Source organism: Staurois parvus, unplaced genomic scaffold (genome assembly GCF_062004578.1).
Source record: "Staurois parvus isolate SC_StPar_1 unplaced genomic scaffold, SC_StPar_1.0 ptg000270l, whole genome shotgun sequence".
In the NCBI taxonomy this organism is placed as follows: domain Eukaryota; kingdom Metazoa; phylum Chordata; class Amphibia; order Anura; family Ranidae; genus Staurois; species Staurois parvus.
Window position 1 is genome coordinate 3,706,242 of NW_028318066.1, and position 25,336 is coordinate 3,731,577.

Sequence of the window (25,336 nt, forward strand, 5' to 3'; positions counted from 1 at the left end):
GGCGAGTCCCATAAGTGCAGTACAAGCTGGTGCGGTGGCTAGCACAAGTAGTGTCCGCAGCCACCAAGAATTCACACACAGGCTTGTAGAGCCCCTAGTGTCCTTCCGGATGTGCTTGCAAATCCCGATCAGCAGCCCACAAATTCTACAGCACCCGTACTTCCCACCATTCACTGCCCAACCCAGAATTCAGGTGGAAACGGCAAATTTAACTACTCCCCTTGATTTTTTGAAGCGGTTTTTTATGGAAGATCTGTATGCGTTGATTGTGGATAAAAGCAATTTATATGCACAACAGTTTATCACCGCCAACCCAAATTCAAACCTTGCCAGACCATTTGCGTGGAAACCTATTACGGTTCCCGAATTTCAATTTTTTTGGGCCTTACCCTCAACATGGCATTACTAAAAAAAAATGAATTGCGGTTGTATTGGTCTACAGACCTGATTCATCATATGCCCGTGTTCTCTGCTGCCATGGCCAGGCATAGATGTGAGAATAAAATGCGATTTGTATATTTCAACAACAATGCACTCTTCCTGGCGATGACCCTGAATTTGACCTGCTTCACAAAATTTGTCCCCCCCGTAAATCACCTTAACCAAATATTTGCAGATGTCTATACTCCCCAGCAAAACATCTGTGTTGATGAGTCGCTCATTAGTTTTTCTGGCCGCCTTGCATTCAAACAATTTCTCCCCAGCAAGCATGCCAATTATGGGGTCAAGATGTATAAGACCTGTGAGAGGGCAACAGTCTATACATACAAGTTTAGGATTTTCAAGGGAAAAAGATAGTCATGTGGAGCCCCTCGGATGCCCAGACTACATGGCGAGCAGTGGCAAGATAGTTTGGGACTTGGTGTCATCCTTTTTCCATATGGGGTTCCACTTATACGTGGACAATTTTTATTCGAGTGTGCCACTATTTAGACATTTGTACAACCTTGGATTTGGCTCATGTGGCACCGTGCAACCTAATCGCTGGGGCTTCCCCAGTTTTTTCCCCTCTTAGAAAGGGGGAAAAAGCCTGCTTGAGAAATGATGAATTGCTCACAGTAAAGTGGAAGGAAAAATGGGATGTTTTCATTCATGCAGACACGACCATCTAAAATGCCAAGGCAGCTGGTGTTGTTAAGAAGCCCCTCTGTGTCCACGACTATAACCTTAACATGGGAGAGGTGGATCAGATGATAAAGCTGTACTTAGTTTCTTGAAAAGCCAGAAGCTGGTGCAAAAAAGTCTCTGTTTATTTATTTCAATTTGCTCTATATAACGCTTTTGTGCTTTACAAAGCAACTGGATGTAGTGGATCCTTCCTAAAAGAGATCATCATGGCCCTTTTCTATCCAGAGGATGCTATGGCCCAAACCCCCAACCCAGATGCAGCTAGCCGGCTGCATGAAAGGCACTCTTAGATTGTAAGCTCCAAGGAGCAGGGTCCTCTTAACCCTCTTGTATTGAACTCTATTGTTGCTGTATTGTCTCCCGTTATATTGTAAAACGCTGAGCTGTTGGCGCTATATAAATCCTGAATAATAATAATAATAATTTTCCCAAGGCTATTTCTGGTACCCCAGCCCAAAGGACACCTTACAATGTTGTGTCTGTAGCAGACATGGAATTAGGCATGACACCCGCTTTTTGTCACAGCTTAAAAAAAAAAAGGGAAGTTTAAAAACCAAAAATAGTTGTCAGGTTTTTTTGTTGTCAATTTACTGTTATACTGTTACGGTGTTACTGTTAATTGTTAACCACGGGTGGCCAGTGGGAGAATGGCCCCTATGCTTCGGCATATATATTTTATAATATTTTTTGGCACATATTTCAATAAGTTATTTGATTGAGTTACTGTTTTATTGTTAACCATTGCTGTTTTCTTTGAAGGAATGTCCTTCAGCTGCAGCATCTGTTTATTCTGACAACAACAGGGTCTTGCTCTCAGAATATACGTAAGCGTGTGCAGACCTGTTGGATGAGATATTTCATCTGTATTTTAAAAAGAGCATATATGCCCAAGCATGGGGGCCTGGGGTAGCCAGTGGGTGGATGGCCCCTATGCTTCGGCATATATTTCTAAAAAAAATTTTGGCAGAGATTTCTTAATTCACATTGATCGATCTATACTCACCAATAGAAGTGGACGGATACAGGGTGGTATATTCTAATGGTTGGCTTACCACAAACTTTTTCTGGCAGATATTATCTTTTTTATATTCAGTCCACAAGCTGCATAAAAAAAAAAAAAAAAAAAAGAACATAGCATATACTGTATACATAACAAGTACCAGCGACGTACTGGTACATCACTGGACTTTGAGTGGTTATACCAGCATGATGCCTCCTGCTGCAAGCATCATCCTGGTATCGTTTTTTTTCAGCCAGTGATCGGCTTTTATGTAAAAGCAATCCTAGTAGCTAATTAGCTGCAGGGTTGCTTTTACAAGCAGCAGAAGAAGATGCCCCCCTGTTGCCTTCCACAGCCTTCTCGGGCAGTTCTGAGCCATCGGGGAAACCTCAGAATGCAGCTGGTGTTTCTGCCAGCTGACCATAGAGTTCATTGGAGACTGGAATGGTGCCAATCATCTCTTTAGTCTAAGAAATCGGAAGCTACGAGCATTTCATCACTACAGCTTCGCAGGATATAAACAGTGCCATTTGTAAATTGTGAAAGCATCTGATCACAACAATCTTGGTGAGATCAGATGATGTTAGGGCAGAGGAGATATCTAGAATCTAATAGACCCCAGATTTTTCAAAAAATAATACCTGTCAATGCCTATTGCAGTCACAGGGAATATTTGCATTCCCTGTGATAGCAATAAGAGTGATTAATAAAGATATAAGGGATAGTGTAAAAATAATTTTAAAAAAGTGCCTCCTAAGCAAGCATTGACCACGTGCTGCTTTGTAAACAGTGGTTGCACCATGCAAGTGAGGTATCGCCTCAAACGTCAGATCGATGGCAGTAATTCTAGCACTAGACTTCCTTTGTAAATCTTAAATGGTAGCCTGTAAAGGCTTTTAAAGCATCGCCTATGGATATTAAAAATGTATGCAGTTTGTTGCCATTGCACAGGGCGTGCACAGTTTTAAAGCATGTCATATTTGAAATCTATTTACTCGGCATACCATCCTCTTTTATACTTAACCAAATAATTGGTCAATATATTGTGATTTTGTGCATTAAAAGTAAAAAAAGTGTATTTGTTACAAACAATTTGCATTTGAAAGATCATAAAAAAAATTGCAGCACCCACCATTTTATTCACTAGGGTGTCTGATTTAAAAAAATATATAATGTTTGGGAATTCAAAGTAATTTCCTAGCAAGTTTTTGGAAAATAACCCCCCCAAAGTTTTTTTATAATACACAAACTGAAACTGTGTTAGGTAGTGAGGAAGTGAAATGAGGAAGTTATGCATCTTCAGGCTTTCAAAGTGGTCATTGGATTTTGGGCTCCTGTATGTGGCGAGGCTCCCAAAAAGTCTCACACAAGTGGTATCCCATACTCGGTAGCAGAATGTATTGTGGGGTGTAATTCCACACATACCATGGCATGTGTGAGCAATAAATCACTTAACCACTTCCCGTCTGGCCCATGTACATGAATGGTGGACAGGAGTAGTGCAGGAGCGGGTGGCCGTTTATAAACATCCTCCTGTATTTTCTGCCTGTGCATGCTCCCTGGGGAACACTGATTGCTGAACAGGACCTCTTTGTGAGGTCCTGATCATGTGATCACTCATTGGCCAATCAGTGATCACATGAATAGTAGTAAACAAGATGTCACTTCTGACGTCATTGCTTACTACTAGTGAAATCTGTGAATGATCACAGTCTTGTACCATGTGATAAGCTGTGACCAATCACAAAACTCTCACAGTATTTCTCAATGGTTGCAAGAATGCAGCCAGAGAGAAGGAGAAATTATTGCTTTTACAGGCTTTATGGGTATGGCTGTAAAAAAAGAAAAAAAAATCATCACCACCCCCCATAAGTAGTGGGAGACAGTACGCGAATAAAAACAAAAAAACCCCATAAATAATAATATAAAAAAAAGAAAAATGTAAAAAAAAAAAAAGGAAAAATTATAGTTTTTGGTTATAAACTAATTTGGGTTATTTTTTTTTTACTAAAAAGGTAGCTGAATACATTTTGGCCAAGATTTATGAAGAAAGCTCATTTATTTGCAAAATTTTATAAGAAAAACTTTTTTTCAAAATGTTTGGAATTTTTCATTTATAAAGGAAAAAATAAAAATCCCATTGGTGAATAAATACCACCAAAATAAAGTTTTATCTGTCTCAAAAAAATGCTAAAAAATTCATATGGGTACAGTGTTGCATGATAGCGCAATTGTCAAAGTGTGATAGCACTGAAAGCTGAAAATTGGCCTGGACAGGAAGGGAGTGAAAGTGTCCGGACTTGTGGTTAAGTAACAACTTTGTGTAAAAAAAAAAAAAAAAATTTTAATTTTTCAAAAAATCATCCATGGATTCAACATGCCTCTCAGCAAATAGCTTAAAGGTTCATTTGGGGGTGTTTGTGCTGCCCTGATATTTTAGCACCACACAAAATGTGACAGGCAGTCAGAAAGTAAAAACTGTGTAGATTCCAGTATCTATACCAGCAATGGGCAAACTACGGCCCGGCGGACCTTTTAATCCGGCCCGCGGAGCTAGGCTCCTCTCACAGTCCGCCCTGAAGACCGGTGTAGCATGAAAATCTGTCTCCTATGAGGATCTGTCCCCCTCGACGTATCTGCGCATGTGCCGGAGATCGCCTATCGGCTGCTAATGCCTGAAACTGGCACATGCGCAGATACGTCGAGGGGGACAGATCCTCATAGGAGACAGATTTTCATGCTACACCGGAACGGCGCGGGAACACAGCGAGAGGAACGCGCGGAGCAAAGGTAAGTGAATTGACACAGGGGGGACTTGGGGACTTAATATGGGGGATGAATTAATATGGGGAATGAATTACTATAGGGGGGATGAATTACTATAGGGGGGATGAATTACTATATGGGGGATGAATTACTATGCTTACTATGGGGGAATATTACTATACTTACTATGGATGACACATACACATCATTCATCTACTCTTGGTCCGGCCCCCGGGTCCAATATATGAACCCATTGCGGCCCTCAAGTCAAAAAGTTTGCCCACCCCTGATCTATACCATAGTTTCTAGACACTATAACTTTCACACAAAACAATTAATATGCAGTGTTTGGGATTTTTTTTTTACCAAAGACATGTAGAAAAATACATTTTGGCCTAAATTTACGATGAAATTTGAGTTTTTCGGATATGTACAGTATTGCATGACTGTTAAACTGTTAGTTAAACTAGCGCAGCGCTGTATAGCAAAAAATTGCATTAATTGCAGTATCTATGCCATAGTTTGTAGACACTATAACTTTCACACAAAGCAATTAATATACACTTATTGGGATTTTTTTTGTTACCACAGACATGTAGCTGAATACGTTTTGGCCTAAATTTATGACTAACTTTGAGTTTACTATATATTTTTTATAGCCAAAATTAAAAAAATGTTGATTTTTTCAAAATGTTCTGTCTTTTTTTGTTTATAGTGCAAAAAAAAGAAAAAAAACACACAGGTGATCAAATACCACCGAAGGAAAGCTCTATTTGTGTGAAAAAAAGGATATAAATATTGTTTGGGTACAGCATTGCATGACTGCGCAATTACCAGTTGAAATAGCGCAGCGCCGAATAGCAAAAAAAGGCCTAGTCAGGAAGGGGGGTAAATCCTCTGGTGGGCAAGTGGTTGCACCCCCAGATCACACCCCCTCCCATGTGAGTATGGGGTACATGGTACCGCTACCCATTCACACAAAAAAAGTGCAGTGTGAAAAAGGACAGGAGACAGTCTTTGACAAGTCTTTTATTAAAAATAAAAAATGTCCCCCAAAGTAGATCCAACGTCAATCACGATGCCCTGCCAACACTGCCGACTCCAAAAAAGAAAGAAAAAAAAAATCGATTCAACTAACACACAAACGACCCATGTTCGAGTTGAACTTGCATTCCATTCAAACATGCAGCCCATCACTATGCCAGAGCAAAGGAGAATACCATCTGCCAGGGGAGCAGAGAATTAGGTAAGTAAAAGCGCTTTCCATCCCTTAGACAAAACATCATCTGCCTGTAAGAACAAAGCAGGTGAAAGCTAAAGTAAGTATAAAATATTCACCTGCAATGCTTCATTTATTTTTTTTTTAACCTGAACTTTATAAACAAATGTTATGAAATCTGAGAGGTTGTAAGGATTTAAAGAAACCCATGTTCTTTACTGAATGATGAGTATTGGTCATCATCTAGGAAAAATGGGTAAAGCAGTTATTGTTTGTTAATATGCATTGTAATGTGTGTTGTATGCTTTTTACAATGTATATTTTAGATTACCAAGTCCAGCCATTGCTCCTTGTCTTTCTGTAAAAATAAACAGTTATATCAACATCTTCAGTATATCACATTGCCATATAGTGAATTCCTTTTAGCATACCATTTTTAGTATTCTTAAATATTCTGCCAGTTCACGACCTATAGATGATTGCGCGCTGTAACTGAAAGAGTAAAAAAGATTTTACACATTTAAAATTATTTCATCACCTTTTCATCTCATTAAATAACTAGTAAATAAAACACTTCTTACATTTATATAAGATACCGAATATGTTTCAGAAAATACATGTAGATATTCCCTTTTAGGAAATGTTATAAAATCAGAGATAGTCTGCATTTTATACAAAGTTCTGTCAGAGAAAGAGCTAAAGGCCATGCTGAAGGTTTCTCAAGAGTAGATTACTGTATATACTGTGGGGTTAGCTCAGGTGGGGGATCTCCTTCCCTGGGACAAAGGTAGACCGCACAGCAGGCTTTCATCAAAATCTGACTGGTTGTCAGCTTTATTTAAAAGGTTCGCAGAAAATAAACAAAACATGAAAATAAACCCTTGCCATCCAGGCACTAACTAAACAAAAGGCGTTTCCTCTCTCAGAGGTGAAGGGCTTCTCCCTGTCACCCAAAACAAAACAAAAGCAAACCTTTTCTTGTAGGTATAGTACACACACAGCTCTCTCAGAACACCTCTCTGAGTCCCAGGCCACGAGCAACTCCTTGCTCCAGCCCTGCCTTATTTATACCACCTGTTGGTGGTCATCAGTGGAGCCCAAACTCTGGTCCGGACCCACTTGCTTAACTGTGGCCCCGAAAACCCGGAGTGGACTCCACCTAAATGGTCAGGTATGAGCATATGCGAGGTGACACATAGCGTCCCTCTATCATCTCGCCGTTCATCCTGTCACATATCCCCCCCCCTCTGCTCAAGCCCCTGCGGCTGAGCAACTGTCCCAACCAGACAATGGACCCGGGAGAGGGCATCTACATTACTTTGCAGTTTCCCCGCTCTGTGTTCCACTGTGAATTTGAACACTTGTAGCGCGAGAAACCACCTTGTCACTCGACTGTTTTTCTCCTTATTATCACACATCCATTTGAGCGGGGCATGATCAGTAACCAACTTGAACGGTCTTCCTAACAGGTAATATTTCAGGGCCTCCAAGGCCCATTTGATGGCCAAACATTCCTTCTCCACAATGGCATAGTTTCTCTCATGTTTGTTGAGCTTTCTACTTAGGAAGACCACAGGGTGCTCCTCCCCATCTCTGATTTGGGACAGTACCGCACCTAGTCCCACGTCAGAGGCATCAGTCTGTACCACAAACTCTGTTGTGAAATCTGGAGTCACAAGCACAGGTTGAGCACAGAGAGCTTGTTTCAGCCTTTGAAATGCGGTCTCCGCCTCAGGATTCCACTTAATCATGACTGACCCCCTACCTTTTGTCAAATCTGTCAGTGGGGCTGCAATGGTGGCAAAATTGGGGATAAACCGCCTGTAGTACCCCGTGATTCCAAGAAATGCCCGGACTTGTTTTTTATTTACAGGTTGGGGCCACTTTTGAATTGCCTCAATTTTATTGATCTGAGACCTAATGAGACCTCGACCAATGATGTAGCCAAGATATTTGGCCTCCTCTAAGCCAATGGCACACTTTCTGGGGTTGGCGGTAAGACCTGCTTCCCGCAGCGAATCTACGACCGCTTGCAAGAGGGACAAATGAGATTCCCAGTCGGGACTGTGGATGACGACATCGTCCAAATAGGCAGCTGCATATTGGCGATGTGGTCTCAACGTCTTGTCCATCATCCTTTGGAATGATGCAGGAGCACCATGTAAACCAAACGGCATCCGCTTATACTGAAAGGACCCCTCGGGGGTAGAGAATGCCGTCTTTTCTTTTGCAGCTTCCGTTAAAGGAATCTGCCAATAGCCTTTGGTCAGATCTAAGGTGGTTATGTACCGAGCCGTTCCCAACCTGTCAATGAGCTCATCCACCCGAGGCATCGGGTACGCATCAAACTTAGACACACTGTTCAGTTTCCTGAAATCATTACAGAAACGAATGGTTCCATCTGGTTTTGGGACCAACACTATGGGACTCGACCACTCACTGTGAGATTCCTCAATCACTCCCAACTCTAACATGTCCTTTATTTCCTTTGCCACCGCTTCCCGCCTGGCCTTGGGAATTCTATAGGGCTTGACATTTACGCGGACCCCGGGCTGGGTAACTATGTCATGCTGTATGACAGTCGTCAGTCCAGGTAGGTGGGAGAAGAAATCTCCATTTTTCCTCACAAACCCCTTAACATCATCTTGTTGGGCTACTGACAAGGTTTCCGTTATAGCTACCTGAGGGGCCACGGGAACCACGTCCTTTTGGGGGCTTGGTACTGCCAACAAACTTTCCCTGTCTTTTCAAGGTTTTAAGAGATTCACATGATAGATTTGTTCGGGTTTCCTTTTTCCTGGCTGGTAAACTTTATAATTTACTTCCCCCACTTTCTCCCTAATTTCAAAGGGACCTTGCCACTTTGCGAGGAATTTACTTTCCACGGTGGGGACTAGCACCAGCACTCTATCCCCAGGGTTGAAGGTACGGATCCTGGCACCCCGGTTATAAACCCTTCTCTGGACCTCCTGGGCTTGCTCCATGTGTTCCCGAACAAGTGGCATGACAGCTGCGATTCTATCCTGCATCTGTGAGATATGCTCGATGACACTTCTATAGGGCGTGGACTCTGTCTCCCAGGTTTCTTTTGCAACATCTAGCAATCCCCTGGGAAGTCTACCATACAGTAGTTCAAAAGGTGAATATCCTGTAGATGCCTGAGGTACTTCCCGTACAGCAAACATGAGATATGGTAGCAAAAAATCCCAATTTCTCCCATCTTTGTCCACCACTTTTTTAACATATTCTTAAGGGTCTTGTTAAACCTTTCCACAAGCCCATCGGTTTGGGGGTGGTAGACCGAGGTACGGAGATGGGAGATTTTGAACAATTTGCATAACTCTTTCATAACTCTAGACATAAATGGTGTGCCCTGATCCGTTAATATCTCCTTTGGAATACCTACACGACTAAACACCCGGACAAGCTCTTTGGCGATATTTTTAGCGGAGGTATTACGCAAGGGGATGGCTTCAGGATACCGGGTGGCATAGTCAAGTATAACCAGTATGTGCTGATGGCCCCGGGCAGACTTTACTACTGGACCCACTAGGTCCATGCCCACTCTTTCAAACGGTACTTCAATTATGGGTAGAGGTACTAGCGGACTGCGAAAATGGGGTGAGGGCGCAGAATATTGACATTCCGGGCATGATTCACAATGCGCTTTGATGTCTCCATGTAAGCCTGGCCAGAAGAATCTCTGGGTTATTCTCTCCTTTGTTTTCTCTACACCCAGGTGTCCACCCATTATATGCCCATGGGCTAAATCCAGTACCATCCGGCGAAAGGGTTTGGGGACCACTAACTGTTCTACCACCTCCTCCCCTTGCTTTACCACTTGATACAGCAAGTTATTGTTAAGAGCCATGTAGGGAAAAGACACCGCTACATAATTTTCAACTGGTTCCCCATCAATCATTTTAATGTTTTCACGGGCTCTATTAAGTGTGGAATCTTTCAGTTGTTCCGTACAAAAATCCTCTTTTCTGACCTCTAGGTCAGGCACCACATTCTGTCCACTCTCACTAGAGCCAGCGATCATCTCTTGTTCTATATCCTCAATGTCTGGGGTTGGATCCAACTCCTCCTGCTCCCCAGCCATTACAGAGAAAGGGAAAAGATCTACGCCTTCCTCGGACACACCCACAGTTTCCACTTCCACTCGGCAGTCAAAGGGGTCAGGAGTGAGTTCAGGAGTTTCCGGCGTTTCCCCAGCAGGGGGAGCTCGGTCCTCCTGACTCCCCTCCTTATCCCATAACTTCCAGAAATGGGGAAAATCTCTCCCCACTATGGCTTCATGAAGCAGAGAGGGCACCACCCCCACAGAATGGGTCACAGGGCCCCAGGGAGTACCAATCTCCACCAGAGCAGTCTGGTAATTACGTGTATCACCATGAATATAAATAACCCCAATCGTGCTAGGGTGTAAGCTGGCAGGGTTTACCAAATCACTCTTAACTAAGGTCACAACACTACCCGAGTCTAGCAGAGCAGTTACTGGCTTTTCATCAATGGCAATCACACACATTTGCTTTTCCATGCGTTTCTGACATGCTGCAGTACATACCACCTGTGCAAAAAGAGACATGCGTTTTCCTAAATAAGCATTTTCACATTGCATAGGTTCATCATTTAAAGGACAGTTTGCAGCAATATGACCTAACGCATGGCAACGATAACATTGTATATGTTCAGTACTTAGACCTCTAAACGGCTTCGGGGACCTTCCTGACCTATTTGGCCAGTCTCTAGGTCCTAAGCCTACAGTCTCATTATCTGACACAATAGTCTTATCATTTTTCCCTGAGCCTTTGGCCCATGGAACAGTCTTACCGGATCTTCCGGATAGTTTTCCACCCCGAGTGACATTGGGGTACGGCCCAGGTGAATGAAAAAAGTCCTCAGCGGCTGCATATCTCTCCACCAGGTCCACCAGCTCGTTTGCAGAATTAGGGTCTCCACGGCCAACCCACTTCCTCAAAGTGGTAGGGAGCGCATGTAAATATTGGTCCATGACCACACGCTCCACAATCTGAGGGCCTGACAATACCTCTGGCTGGAGCCACTTTTTGGAGAGATGTATCAAATCGAACATCTGAGATCTGGGTGGTTTGTCAGCCCTGTAATGCCACTGATGCACCCGCTGAGCCCGGACTGCAATGGTGACACCCAGGCGTGCAAGGACCTCAGCCTTCAGTTTTTCATAGTCCTGGGCATCCCCTGGTTCCAGGTCATAATAGGCTTTTTGGGATTCACCTGTCAAAAATGGTGCAAGCAGTCCTCCCTATTGCTCCTTTTTCCATCCTTCCCGAACAGCAACCCTTTCAAAAGTTGAGAGGTAGGCCTCCACATCATCCGCAGGTGTCATCTTCTGCAAAACATAGCTGGCCCGTGCCATTTTCTGCTCCACTGGCAGCGGATCTGCAGATTCCTTCTTTAATTCTAATAGGTGTTGGGCCACCTGCTTAAGGAGCTCTCGGTCTGCTTCTTGGGCCTCCGCAAACTGGCGATTTGTCTCCTGTTGTGCTGCATTGGCCTGCAGCAAGGCTCTTATTATTTCCTCCATCTTCCCACTTGCTCAGGAAGTGCCCGCATCCTCCACCATATGTGGGGTTAGCTCAGGTGGGGGATCTCCTTCCCTGGGACAAAGGTAGACCGCACAGCAGGCTTTCATCAAAATCTGACTGGTTGTCAGCTTTATTTAACAGGTTCGCAGAAAATAAACAAAACATGAAAATAAACCCTTGCCATCCAGGCACTAACTAAACAAAAGGCGTTTCCTCTCTCAGAGGTGAAGGGCTTCTCCCTGTCACCGAAATAAAACAAAAGCAAACCTTTTCTTGTAGGTATAGTACACACACAGCTCTCTCAGAACACCTCTCTGAGTCCCAGGCAACGAGCAACTCCTTGCTCCAGCCCTGCCTTATTTATACCACCTGTTGGTGGTCATCAGTGGAGCCCAAACTCTGGTCCGGACCCACCTGCTTAACTGTGGCCCCGAAAACCCGGAGTGGACTCCACCTAAACGGTCAGGTATGAGCATATGCGAGGTGACACATAGCGTCCCTCTATCACCTCGCCGTTCATCCTGTCACAATACACTATATTGCCAAAAGTACTGGGACGTCTGCCTTAATACGCATGTGAATTTTAATGGCATCCCAGTTTTAGTCCATAGCAATTTTGAGCTGGCCCACTCTTTGCAGCTATAAAAGTTTCAACTCTTCTGGGAAAGCTGTCCACAAGGTTTAGGAGTATGTCTATGGGAATATTTGACCATTCTTCCAGAAGCACATTTGTGAGGTCAGGCACTGATGTCAGACGAGAAGGCCTGGATCGCAGTCTCCACTCTAATTCATCCCAAAGATGTTCTATTGGGTTGAGGTCAGGTCTCTGTGCAGGCCAGTCAAGTTCCTCCACCCCAAACTCGCTCATCCATGTCTTTATGGACCTTGCTTTGTGCGCTGGTTCGCAGTCATGTTGGAACAGGAAGGGGCCATTTTCTTAACTGTTCCCACAAAGTTGGGCATATGAAATTGTCCAAAATGTCTTGGTATGCTGATGCCTTAAGAGTTCCCTTCACTGGAATTTAGGGGCCAAGCTCAACCCCCATAAAAGACAACCCCACACCATAATCCCCCCTCCACCAAACTTTACACTTGGCACAATGCAGTCAAGCAAGTACCATTCTGGCAATTTTCAAACCCAGACTCGTCCATAGGAATGCTAGACAGAAAAGCATGATTCATCACTCCAGAGAACACATCTCCAATGCTCTGGTGTAAAGTGGCGATGTGCTTTACATCACTGCATCCAATGCTTTGCATTGTACTTGTTGATGTAAGGCTTGAATGCAGCTACTCTGCCATGGAAACCCATTCCTTGATGCTCTCTATGCACTGTTGTGCTAATCTGAAGGCCGCAAGAGGTTTGGAGGTCTTTAGCTATTGACTCTCCAGACAGTTGGCGACTTCTGCGCACTTCAGCATGCGCTGATCCCGCTGTGTCAATTTACATGGCCTACCACTTCGTGGCTGAGTTGCTGTTGTTCTAAGTTGCTTCCACTTTGTTATCATACCATTAACAGCTGACTGTGGAATATTTAGTAGCAAGGAAATTTAATTGATGGACTTATTGCACAGGTGGCAAACTATCACGGTGCCATGCTTGAATTCACTGAGCTCCTGAGAGAGACCCAATCTTTCAAAAATGTCTGTAGAAGCAGCCTGCATGCCTAGGTACTTGATTTTATATACCTGTGGCCATGGAGATGATTGGAACACCTGAATCCAATGATTTGGAGGGGTGTCCCAATACTTTTGGCAACATAGTGTATTTGGCAATTCAATATCTTTCAGGAAAAGCAATATAAAGTCAACTTTTTAATGTTAGTTTAAACTAATGTTCTAATATTTTATATTCACAAATAATAACTTAGTCTGGTTGAAAAAAAGACAAATGTCCATCCAGTTCAACCAATAGAAGGGAAAATATTAATAAGAATCATATAAATACACAATCCACAATCCATGGGGGATGATGGCTTGCGGGGCACAACTGAAATTTGGAGCCCACCGCAGCACCCCACTAGATCCGGCCATGCAATAGAAGGGAAAAAAATATATACAATCATATAAATACACAATCCTATACCCACAGTTGATCCAGAGTAAGGCAAAAAACCCCAATAAAGCATGATCCATTTTGCTCCAGAAAAAATATTCCTTCCTGATCCCCCAAGAGGCAATCGGATATACCCTGGATCAACCATACCTAAACTAGTTTTCTAAATAAAGCGCAGCAGAGGTTGTTTGCTTTTAGACTAACTTGCTTTAATTGAAATTTAGCTGACTAAAAAAAAAATCTATCTTTAGATTTTTAGTCTTGAATAAAAAAGGCATCAGCATACCAATTCAATATGTTTCAGGAAAATCATTATAAAGTCAACTTTTTAATGTTAGTTTAAACTGATGTTTTAATATTTTATTAATGTTATTTTTCACAAATAATCACTTCTTACAGGGCACATTAATGAAACTGTTACATAGTTAGTCTAGTTGAAAAAAGACACATGTCTATCCATAACTTGTTTAACCATTTGCCGCCTGCCCTATGGCCGAATGGCGGCCGGCAAATGTCATCAGCGTTCCAGGTGGACGCCATATGGCATCCTCCCGCACATGCGCAGATCGCGCTCCTGCAGAGCCGCGCAGTGGCGCGATCTGTCACCGGCCGTTTACCTCGGACACGGCCGATGACAGATCTGAGTATCGGCCCATGTTGCCGGTACCATGTGACCTGCTGTGACCAATCACAGCAGGTCACATGACAGTTGTATACAATGGATGGCTTCATTCATGCCATCCATTGTATACTAGTGTCTAGCTGTGAATGGTCAAAGCTAATCACATGCACATGTCATGCGATTAGCTGTGGCCAAATCACAGCTAAGCACAAAAAAAAAAAAAAAAACCCTGAATGAATCGATGTCATTCAGGTAAATGCTTGCTTATAGCAAAGTAATTCTTTGCTAGAAGCAAATTGTGTAAAAAAAAAAAAAAAAAAAAATACTGATCACTTCCCCAAAGTAGTAAAATGTTACTATGGTAACATTGCACTACTTTGGTCATAGTGAAATATGAAAAAAAAATCTTAAAAAAAAAAAAAAATTAATAAAAAATAATAAAAAAAAAATTAAAAAATATATATTTTTTTTTTTCATACTGTCACCAGTCAGTGTCCCTGATCACCGCCATGCCAGTTATATGATGACGCTGTACTGCACTGGTGACAATATGTAAAAAAAAAAATAGTGAAACTAATTTTTTTAATTTTTTAATTTTCCGAAAAATTATGACAAAAAAAATACAACTTCAAAAAACTTGCCATGCCTCTTATGAAGTACGTCGGACTGTCTACTTTGCAAAAAGGGGTCATTTGGGGATATCTGTACTGTTCTGACATTCTTGGACCTCAAGAAATTAGATTGGCTGTCAGTACTTCAGGATTGATCAATATTCAGATCTATACCATAGTTTGTGAACTCTATAACTTTCCTACAAACTAAAAAATACATCCCAATTTGGGTTATTGTCACCAAAGACATGTAGTAGAATACATCTCGGCCTAAATTTATGAAGAACAATTATTTATTTGCAAACTTTTATAACAGAAACAAAGAAAAACGTGTTTTTTTTCAAAATCTTTGGTCTTTTTTTGTTAATTTAGCAAAAAATAAAAACCCCAGCGGCGATTAAATACCACCAAAAGAAAGCTCTAGTTGTGTGAAGAAAATGATAAAATTTTAGTTTGGGTACAATGTTGTATGACCGCGCAATTGTCATTCAAAGTGCGAAAGCGCTGAAACCTGAAAACTGGCCTGGGCAGGAAGGTGTAAAATTGGTTAATAGTACCCCAATGTCAATCCAAAAGGCATAGAATACATTTGAAGATTTTTTTTTTTAGCAGGTATTTGCACATGTATTTTCAGGCACATTTTACATTCATTATAGTGCGTTGAACATGCATATGAATTTTAATTTGCACAATTGTAATCCAAATACTAATCCAAAAGACATATGAATGCACTTTTTTTTAAAGTCAGAACCTTACTTGGCATAAATAAAGACCCACACCAGAAATGATCAGGCCACACACCAGTTATGTTGAAACATCCAGGCCACACTTTCACATATTTTGCCCCCTATGGGCTTAATCATAGCTGATCCCCATGACTGAGCTTTATAAGGGGTGAAAGGCATCAGCCCATGGCCTCAAGCAGGAAGTTTTTCCTGTGTGTACGGTTTGTTCTTTGTGCATCCTAAATATTTTTGGATGTTTCAGTGTCACTAGTTTGTGGCCCAATCCTTTCTGTTGTGTGTGCAATGTGGAATGGGGGTGGGTTCCTGGGATTCCACACCCAGGTGCACTATGGAATGGAGGAATACCATGGGATGCTTTGGAGCGACACAACATATTTAGATATTCTTACGAATAATGACACCATTCCTTGGGTAAAAGACAGAACAAAAGAGAATGTTAAGTACTTGATTTCATTTTCACTCTGCTCATCATTTTAAATTCTTTTCATCTGTTTTGTATAAAAGGAGCCCTTTTGTAAAATGACTTATTACATTTATATTAAGAGGTGTACGCTGTAGTTGCATTTTAAAGAGATTTTACGTTGAAAATAATACTCACATTGCCCCAGGAGAAGAAAGCTGCTAGTTGTTCAGTGGCTGACTTTAAGTGACGAAAGTGAAACGGTTTTATCATATATGGGTTGAAGCGTAATAAAAACATGTGCTAAAGTTCAGTCCAGTGGAACTAAAACAGCAGCTGACCTTTGCCTATGAAGTCAGTACATGTAATTTGAAATGTGTTTGCATAGGTTGGACTTTCCTAACAATTTGCCCTTTTTATACTTTTTCCTATAATATCCTACATTTATAGTGGTAATAGTAAATTGTTTTAAAAGGAATTCCCCAAAAGGTGATGGAAACGGACTCATATAGCACTGTGCCAGTTTTTCCATTTTACCCCATGGAAATGAACACCTGCAATGCCCTTTCCAGCCCTCAGCAGCGTACCCCAGCATAGTCAGAGCCATAAAAAGGCTGCTATCTGCTTGGGGAGCATCTCTAGCTCCTTGCTGGCCAGTCCCTTCAGATGATTGGCAGCAGTTGCACCTGGTCAAGGATACAGAGCTCAACTGGCAATACTAAGAGTGGCCAGGCACAGGAAGCCAACTACCTCCATTATAGCCGGCACCAATTACCCAGCATCAGACCAGTGGACAGTGCAGGGAAAGTATGCAGGAATACTGTAATGGAGGGTTAGTGGCCAGGAAAGCTGCTCAAAGTTTTCAATTCTCACACATCAATCCATATCTGGATCTCTCTATATTCAATGTGAGAGAAAACCAACATAAATCACTGTCCAACACTAACAGGAGAATGGTTGCCCCTGCTGTAAAATCAGCACTACATAGGGCCTGACTGAGGGACACGGGGACCAGACCAAGGGGGACATGCAAGGTGCAAACTGAAGGGACATGCTGGACCCAGACTAAAGGGAATATGCAGTGGCCAGACTGAGTGCAATGTGCAGGGGCCCAACTGATTAGGACATGCAGGAGCCAAACTGATTAGGACATGCATAGGCTGGATTGAATATGACATGCGGGTGTGTCACGTACTTGTATGAGGAGCTCCAGATAATGAGGGTGGCCTCTTGCACAATTCCCATCCAAGCACCTCTGGAAGTAGAGACAGGGACTGCTAAGGCAGAGGAAGGCACAGGTGTCAGGAAGCCAAACCAGTGGAGTTGAACTGGAAAGTATTGATTTTGGATGATCAAAAGCATGGAGTCAGGTTATGAACTGAATTCGGTAGCAGCTGGATGTAGAGGTACCAAATCATGAACAGAGTTCAAGTCAGAGACAGACAAACAAAATACAGAATCTGAAGGCAGAAACTTGATCAAAAGTCCAGGCCAAGTTTGGTAACACGGATGAGCAGAAAACATGAACAGGCAAGGGTAATCCAGAGAACTGTCAGGAACAGAATCAAGCAGGCTAACAAGGGAATAAGCTGAAAGACCATCCAGCAATGATCCCATGCAGGCCCCAGGTTTTAAGAGTCTATTAGGCATCAGTATCTGTGGTGGATGCTTTCATGTGCACGCTGTTGTGTGCTCATTCCTATATGCATGTGCATGAAAATGAGCATGATCTCTCTGACTGCTGACAAGAGGTTCCTGACAAGGGGCCAGGCTGAGTGGGACACACAGGAGGCAGATTTAATGAAACAGCAGAGGGCTAGACTTAGGGGCACATGCAGGGTGGAGGTTAGACTGAGGGGGACACAGCCACTCCTCTACTCCACATAATGGCCACAGTATGTGCAATTCTGCAATTAAAATTATCTGGGGGATATCTGTACTGTTCTGACATTCTTGGACCTCAAGAAATTAGATTGGCTGTCAGTACTTCAGGGTTGATCAATATTCAGATCTATACCATAGTTTGTGAACTCTAGAACTTTCCTGCAAACTAAAAAATACATCCTAATTTGGGTTATTGTCACCAAAGACATGTAGCAGAATACATCTCGGCCTAAATTTATGAAGAACAATTATTTATTTGCAAACTTTTATAACAGAAACAAAGAAAAACGTGTGGTTTTTTTCAAAATCTTTGGTCTTTTTTTGTTAATTTAGCAAAAAATAAAAACCCCAGCGGCGATTAAATACCACCAAAAGAAAGCTCTAGTTGTGTGAAGAAAATGATAAAATTTTAGTTTGGGTACAATGTTGTATGACCGCGCAATTGTCATTCAAAGTGCGAGAGCGCTGAAACCTGAAAACTGGCCTGGGCAGGAAGGTGTAAAATTGCCCGGTATTGAATTAGTTAATAGTACCCCAATGTCAATCCAAAAGGCATAGAATACATTTGAAGATTTTTTTTTTTAGCAGGTATTTTCACATGTATTTTCAGGCACATTTTACATTCATTATAGTGCGTTGAACATGCACATGAATTTTAATTTGCACAATTGTAATCCAAATACTAATCCAAAAGACATATGAATGCACTTTTTTTTTAAAGTCAGAACCTTACTTGGCATAAATAAAGACCCACACCAGAAATGATCAGGCCACACACCAGTTATGTTGAAACATCCAGGCCACATTTTCACATATTTTGCCCCCTATGGGCTTAATCATAGCTGATCCCCATGACTGAGCTTTATAAGGGGTGAAAGGCATCAGCCCATGGCCTCAAGCAGGAAGTTTTTCCTGTGTGTACGGTTTGTTCTTTGTGCATCCTAAATATTTTTGGATGTTTCAGTGTCACTAGTTTGTGGCCCAATCCTTTCTGTTGTGTGTGCAATGTGGAATGGGGGTGGGTTCCTGGGCTTCCGCACCCAGGTGCACTATGGAATGGAGGAATACCATGGGATGCTTTGGAGCGACACAACATATTTAGATATTCTTACGAATAATGACACCATTCCTTGGGTAAAAGACAGAACAAAAGAGAATGTTAAGTACTTGATTTCATTTTCACTCTGCTCATCATTTTAAATTCTTTTCACCTGTTTTGTATAAAAGGAGCCCTTTTGTAAAATGACTTATTACATTTATATTAAGAGGTGTACGCTGTAGTTGCATTTTAAAGAGATTTTACGTTGAAAATAATACTCACATTGCCCCAGGAGAAGAAAGCTGCTAGTTGTTCAGTGGCTGACTTTAAGTGACGAAAGTGAAATGGTTTTATCATATATGGGTTGAAGCGTAATAAAAACATGTGCTAAAGTTCAGTCCAGTGGAACTAAAACAGCAGCTGACCTTTGCCTATGAAGTCAGTACATGTAATTTGAAATGTGTTTGCATAGGTTGGACTTTCCTAACAATTTGCCCCTTTTATACTTTTTCCTATAATATCCTACATTTATAGTGGTAATAGTAAATTGTTTTAAAAGGAATTCCCCAAAAGGTGATGGAAACGGACTCATGTAGCACTGTGCCAGTTTTTCCATTTTACCCCATGGAAATGAACACCGGCAATACCCTTTCCAGCCCTCAGCAGCGTACCCCAGCATAGTCAGAGCCATAAAAAGGCTGCTATCTGCTTGGGGAGCATCTCTAGCTCCTTGCTGGCCAGTCCCTTCAGATGATTGGCAGCAGTTGCACCTGGTCAAGGATACAGAGCTCAACTGGCAATACTAAGAGTGGCCAGGCACAGGAAGCCAACTACCTCCATTATAGCCGGCACCAATTACCCAGCATCAGACCAGTGGACAGTGCAGGGAAAGTATGCAGGAATACTGTTATTGAGGGTTAGTGGCCAGGAAAGCTGCTCAAAGTTTTCAATTCTCACAGTATGTTCAATTCTGCAATTAAAATTATCTTCAACATCACACCATTTTTATCCCATTAAATAGTAAATAAAATACATCTTACATTTATGTAAGATACCAACTGATATGCTTTATAAAATACAGGTAGACATTCCCTTTTATGAAATGTTATAAAATCTGGTATAGGCTTTATATCTTGGGATATTCTGTATACATCCTTTGCTGGAAATGTTAAACTTATTTTTTCTTTTACAAATGCCAGTGCTATAAAAATCACTGCTCCTTGAAATTTTTTTAAATACCGTATTTTTCGCTCCATAAGATGCACCTAAGTTTTAGAGGACGAAAACAAGTAAAAAAATATTCTGAACCAATGGACTGCAGATATAGTACAGGAAATGACCAGAGACTGCAGACATAGTACTGGAGATGACCAGAGACTGCGGATGTACTACAGGAGATGACCAGAGACTGCGGATGTACTACAGGAGATGACCAGAGACTGCATACATAGTACAGGAGATGACCAGAGACTGCAGACATAGTACAGAAGATGGCCAGAGACTGCAGACATAGTACAGGAGATGACTAGAGACTGGGGACATAGTACAGGAGATGACCAGAGACTGAGGACACAGTACAGGAGATGAGCAGAGACTGCGGACATAGTACAGGAGATGAGCAGAGACTGCGGACATAGTACAAAAGATGAGCAGAGACTGCGGACATAGTACAGGAGATGACCAGAGACTGCGGACATAACACAGGAGATGACCAGAGACTGCGGACATAGTACAAGAGATGACCAGAGACTGCAGACATAGTACAGGAGATGACCAGAGACTGTAGACATAGTACAGGAGATGACCAGAGACTGAGGACATAGTACAGGAGATGACCAGAGCCTGAGGACATAGTACAGGAGATGACCAGAGACTGAGGACATAGTACAGGAGATGACCAGAGACTGAGGACATAGTACTGGAGATGACCAGAGACTGCGGACAAAGCACAGGAGATGACCAGAGACTGCGGACATAACACAGGAGATGACCAGAGACTGCGGACATAACACAGGAGATGACCAGAGACTGCGGACATAGTACAAGAGATGACCAGAGACTGCGGACATAGTACAGGAGATGACCAGAGACTGCAGACATAGTAGAGGAGATGAACAGAGACCTTTCAGCAATGCACATATATACAGTTTGGTATAGTAGACCACAGGCAGTCTATTGGGGGGGTTGGGAGGACATATAACCTATCACAGTCTACTTTTTCGGACACGGAGCTTGAACAAAAAAAAGGCTTCAATTTTGCGCCGCCAAACCCCCCTAACCTCTTTGAACTATTTGTTGATTTAAACAAGTTTATTCGGAACCTGACAGTCAAGAGATTATTTCTACTTAAAGACAAAGCAATCACTGATTCTGCTACTAATGCTGATCACTTACCTATTCCCCCTGGGTCAGATGATTCGTTGGAAATGCCCATTTTGGATATTTTAGAAAACTTTTACACTGAAGGTTCTACTATGGATAGTGAATTTGATTATCTTACTTTAACACAATTGGTGGCCTTCTCTCAAGGGGAAATTATGCATACCAGTTTCAAACCCAAATCTACCTTTTACCCACGTTGGGTCAAAGGTTACCATATACCCACTTTTTATGAGACAGTCTTAACAGAGTTTAAGAAAATCTGTAATAGGAATAAACCTGCACAGAAACACTACTTACAACAGGATCCACTGGTAGCTCCTTTAAAAATATTTAAAGAAAACAAAAATGTCATCATTAGGCAAGCAGACAAAGGAGGAGGTCTTGTTATCCAAGATCGAGATGCTTATATCACAGAAGCTTTGAGACTCCTGAACGACCGCCAGACCTATGAGGTCCTACTCATGGATCCGATGGCCCAGTATCAACAAAAACTAAAATCACTACTTGAATCAGCACTATCCGACAAAATACTTTCCAAAGATGAATTCCTGTTTTTATACACCAAACACCCTGCTACACCATTTTTTTATCACATTCCCAAAATCCATAAAAACAAAGAGAACCCCCCTGTCAGACCGATCATCTCTGGCATAGGCAGCCTTACAAGCAATTTAGGCTGCTACATAGATCACTTCCTTAAAGAAATAGTGATCACTCTTTCATCATATGTAAAAGACTCTAGCCACATACTCGATATTTTGGCCGTGTATAAGTGGGAACAGGGTTACAGATGGCTGTCCCTAGATGTGGTATCATTGTACACATCCATCAAACACCATCATGGTCTTTGTGCCATCCAATACTTTTTATCTAAGGACTCTTCACTACATTACACACAATCCCAATTTCTATATAATTGTATTGAATTTGCCTTACAGCACAACCACTTTTCCTTTTTAGACAAACATTATCGTCAGATCCAGGGCACTGCAATGGGCGCTAGATTCGCCCCTAGCTACGCCAATATCTTCATGGGCTATTGGGAAAACAATTACATTTGGAGTAATAACCCCTACAGTGCTAACGTGATCCTATATGGGAGGTACATTGATGATATTATAATCATCTGGAAAGGCACTGATTCTCAGTTGGAAGGATTTCTAGATCATTGTGGGAGTAATCCCTACGATATTACTTTTACCCACGTGATTGATGATGACAAACTAGTTTTCCTAGACTTGGAATTGAGACATGATTGTAATGGTCGGATATGTTCCAAAACACATTTCAAACCCACAGCAGGGAACTCTTACTTACATGCCAATAGCAACCATCACCCGCAATGGATTAAGTACGTTCCATATGGTCAATTCTGTAGGCTGCGGCGCACATGTACTTTAAAACAAGATTACATTGAACAAAATATGGTTCTCAAAAATAAATTCAAGGATAAGGGTTACATGATAAACATGTTGAAACAACCTTTAACAAATATCTACTTCTATATGATTCTGACCCCATAAAACCCAACAATATGGCAATTACCTCAAACTCCAAGAGCCTCATTGCTTCCAGTAATAAAATGGAGGTACGTTTTTGCACGAGATTTTGCAATAGATCTTAGGACATTAAACATATTCTGTCTTAAAGCTGGGACGTCCTAAAAAGTGATTCCACTTTAAGTAACACACTCCCAGATAAACCCACTTTAATCTTTAGGAAACCCAAAGACCTGAGGAGAATTATAGCACCAAGCAGGGTACGCAAGATTACAAACCAATGCATATCCAAATCGAATCCTTGGTCTGGGATTTTTGACCAAAAGGGCTGCTATAGATGTGGTGTCTCCAATTGTGGCACGAGTGAAATTCTATGGCACCGTAAACGGGACTTTGAGTCCTGACGATAAAAAATATCCTATAAAACAGTTCATAAACTGTGGCACGACCTTTGTCAAATACGGTCTACTTTGTCCATGCGGCCTATTATATATAGATCGCACTTCCCGCGGCTTTAGGACCCGCATTAGCGAACATAAAAGCAGCATAAAAATGGGAAAAGATAAATACTCAGTCCTGCGCCACTTCAAAGAAGTACATCTGAGTAATTTTCGCGGGATGAGGGTCTTTGGGATTGAGGCCATTTCTAAAGATTTAAATGATGGAAGGAGACATCAGGAGCTGTGTAGAAGAGAGAGTTTTTGGATCTTCACATTGGGTACTCTCTCTCCTAGAGGCTTAAATGATGATCTTGAGATACACACCCTTATCTAGCCATCTTTTATCTACAATTGCAGTTTTTTTTATCTAGAGGTTCTTTTACTTTGGTTCTCTCTCAGTCCTGTAGCAAATACACCATCATTGTCATTACTAGTATTATATTCATTTATGACATTTACCATACACAGATATGAGGGGTCCGTTACAATCAAGTGTATTAGTAATAATAGCATTAATATAAATAATATTGCTACTATCATTATTAATCCTATTATTTTTTATATTTTGATATATTTATTATATATACATGTCTTTATATTTTTATTATGGTCCAATTGTATTTTTTAGATATAAATCATTTGTATTTGTAATTTTATGTTTATGCGTTTATGTGTGTATGTATGTTTACATATGCATGTGTGTGCATGTACACATGCCTTATCCTGCACACTGATTTTTATGATCAGATTAGGATATATCTGATTTGAAGTCATTCAACACAATATTGTGTACATATGTCATATGCTAGGTCAGGAATTCATCATTAGTTCACCTATGTCACAATTACGATTAATTGCAAAATGCTATCATCATGTGAATCATTGTTACAATCACATAATTTTTATATTAATTTTTAAACTGACTAAATATGGCCCATTATTAATATTATCAGTATCAATTATCCATTATTCATCATTGTATTTATTTAAGAGGCATTTTCTGACACTCTTCCACTCTGTATTGTACAAAGGGTTAAGCAGGAGATGTAGGGACTGGCCAAGCAGTCTGGTTCCGCCCCGCGCATGCGCAGCAGTCCGCCGGCTATTGCGTTCCAAGAGGTCTCGGACGGACTGACATCCCTTCTGCTGCGCAGGCGCGGGTTGTATCGTGCATGCGCACCAGACACCACACTCCTTTGGCGTGCGTTCCACATACAGGAACGGCCTGATGCCATATTTGGCATACAAGCATGAGATCTCCTCTCTACTGCTGACCTGAAACTATTACCTACCCTGAATCGCTCTCTACAAACACCGTGGATCCATGATTTGATCCCTTACACCCTGTCAGTCTGGTTTTCAATCTTTTACTATACGTGATCAGACCATAGTTCTATCCATATGAATATCTCTATTAGTACGGGGCATTATATGTATATATATATATATATATATACACAGTGGGGATCGAAAGTTTGGGCACCCCAGCTAAAAATTTGTATTAATGTGCATAAAGAAGCCAAGGAAAGATGGAAAAATCTCCAAAAGGCATCAAATTACAGATTAGACATTCTTATAATATGTCAACAAAAGTTAGATTTTATTTCCATCATTTACACTTTCAAAATAACAGAAAACAAAAAAATGGCGTCTGCAAAAGTTTGGGCACCCTGCAGAATTTATAGCATGCACTGCCCCCTTTGCCAAGCTGAGACCTGCCAGTGTCATGGATTGTTCTCAATCATCGTCTGGGAAGACCAGGTGATGTCAATCTCAAAGGTTTTAAATACCCAGACTCATCTGACCTTGCCCTAACAATCAGCACCATGGGTTCTTCTAAGCAGTTGTCTAGAAAACTGAAACTGAAAATAGTTGACGCTCACAAAGCTGGAGAAGGCTATAAGAAGATAGCAAAGCGTTTTCAGATGTCAATATCCTCTGTTCGGAATGTAATTAAGAAATGGCAGTCATCAG

General features: G+C 41.6%; 1 protein-coding gene across 1 annotated transcript in view; it reads right to left on the bottom strand.

Moving 5' to 3' along the window:
• Window positions 1-16,365, bottom strand: part of LOC149459194 (apolipoprotein L6-like) — a 72,045-nt gene extending 55,680 nt beyond the window's left edge. Inside the window, exons 1-2 of the mRNA XM_089681558.1 lie at window positions 16,317-16,365; window positions 6,545-6,605 (exon numbers count right to left, since the gene is read on the bottom strand). Coding sequence (XP_089537684.1) covers window positions 6,545-6,547 — 3 coding nt within the window. The 5' untranslated portion in view covers window positions 6,548-6,605; window positions 16,317-16,365. The remainder of the gene's footprint in view (window positions 1-6,544; window positions 6,606-16,316) is intronic.
• Window positions 16,366-25,336: the final 8,971 nt, after the last annotated feature.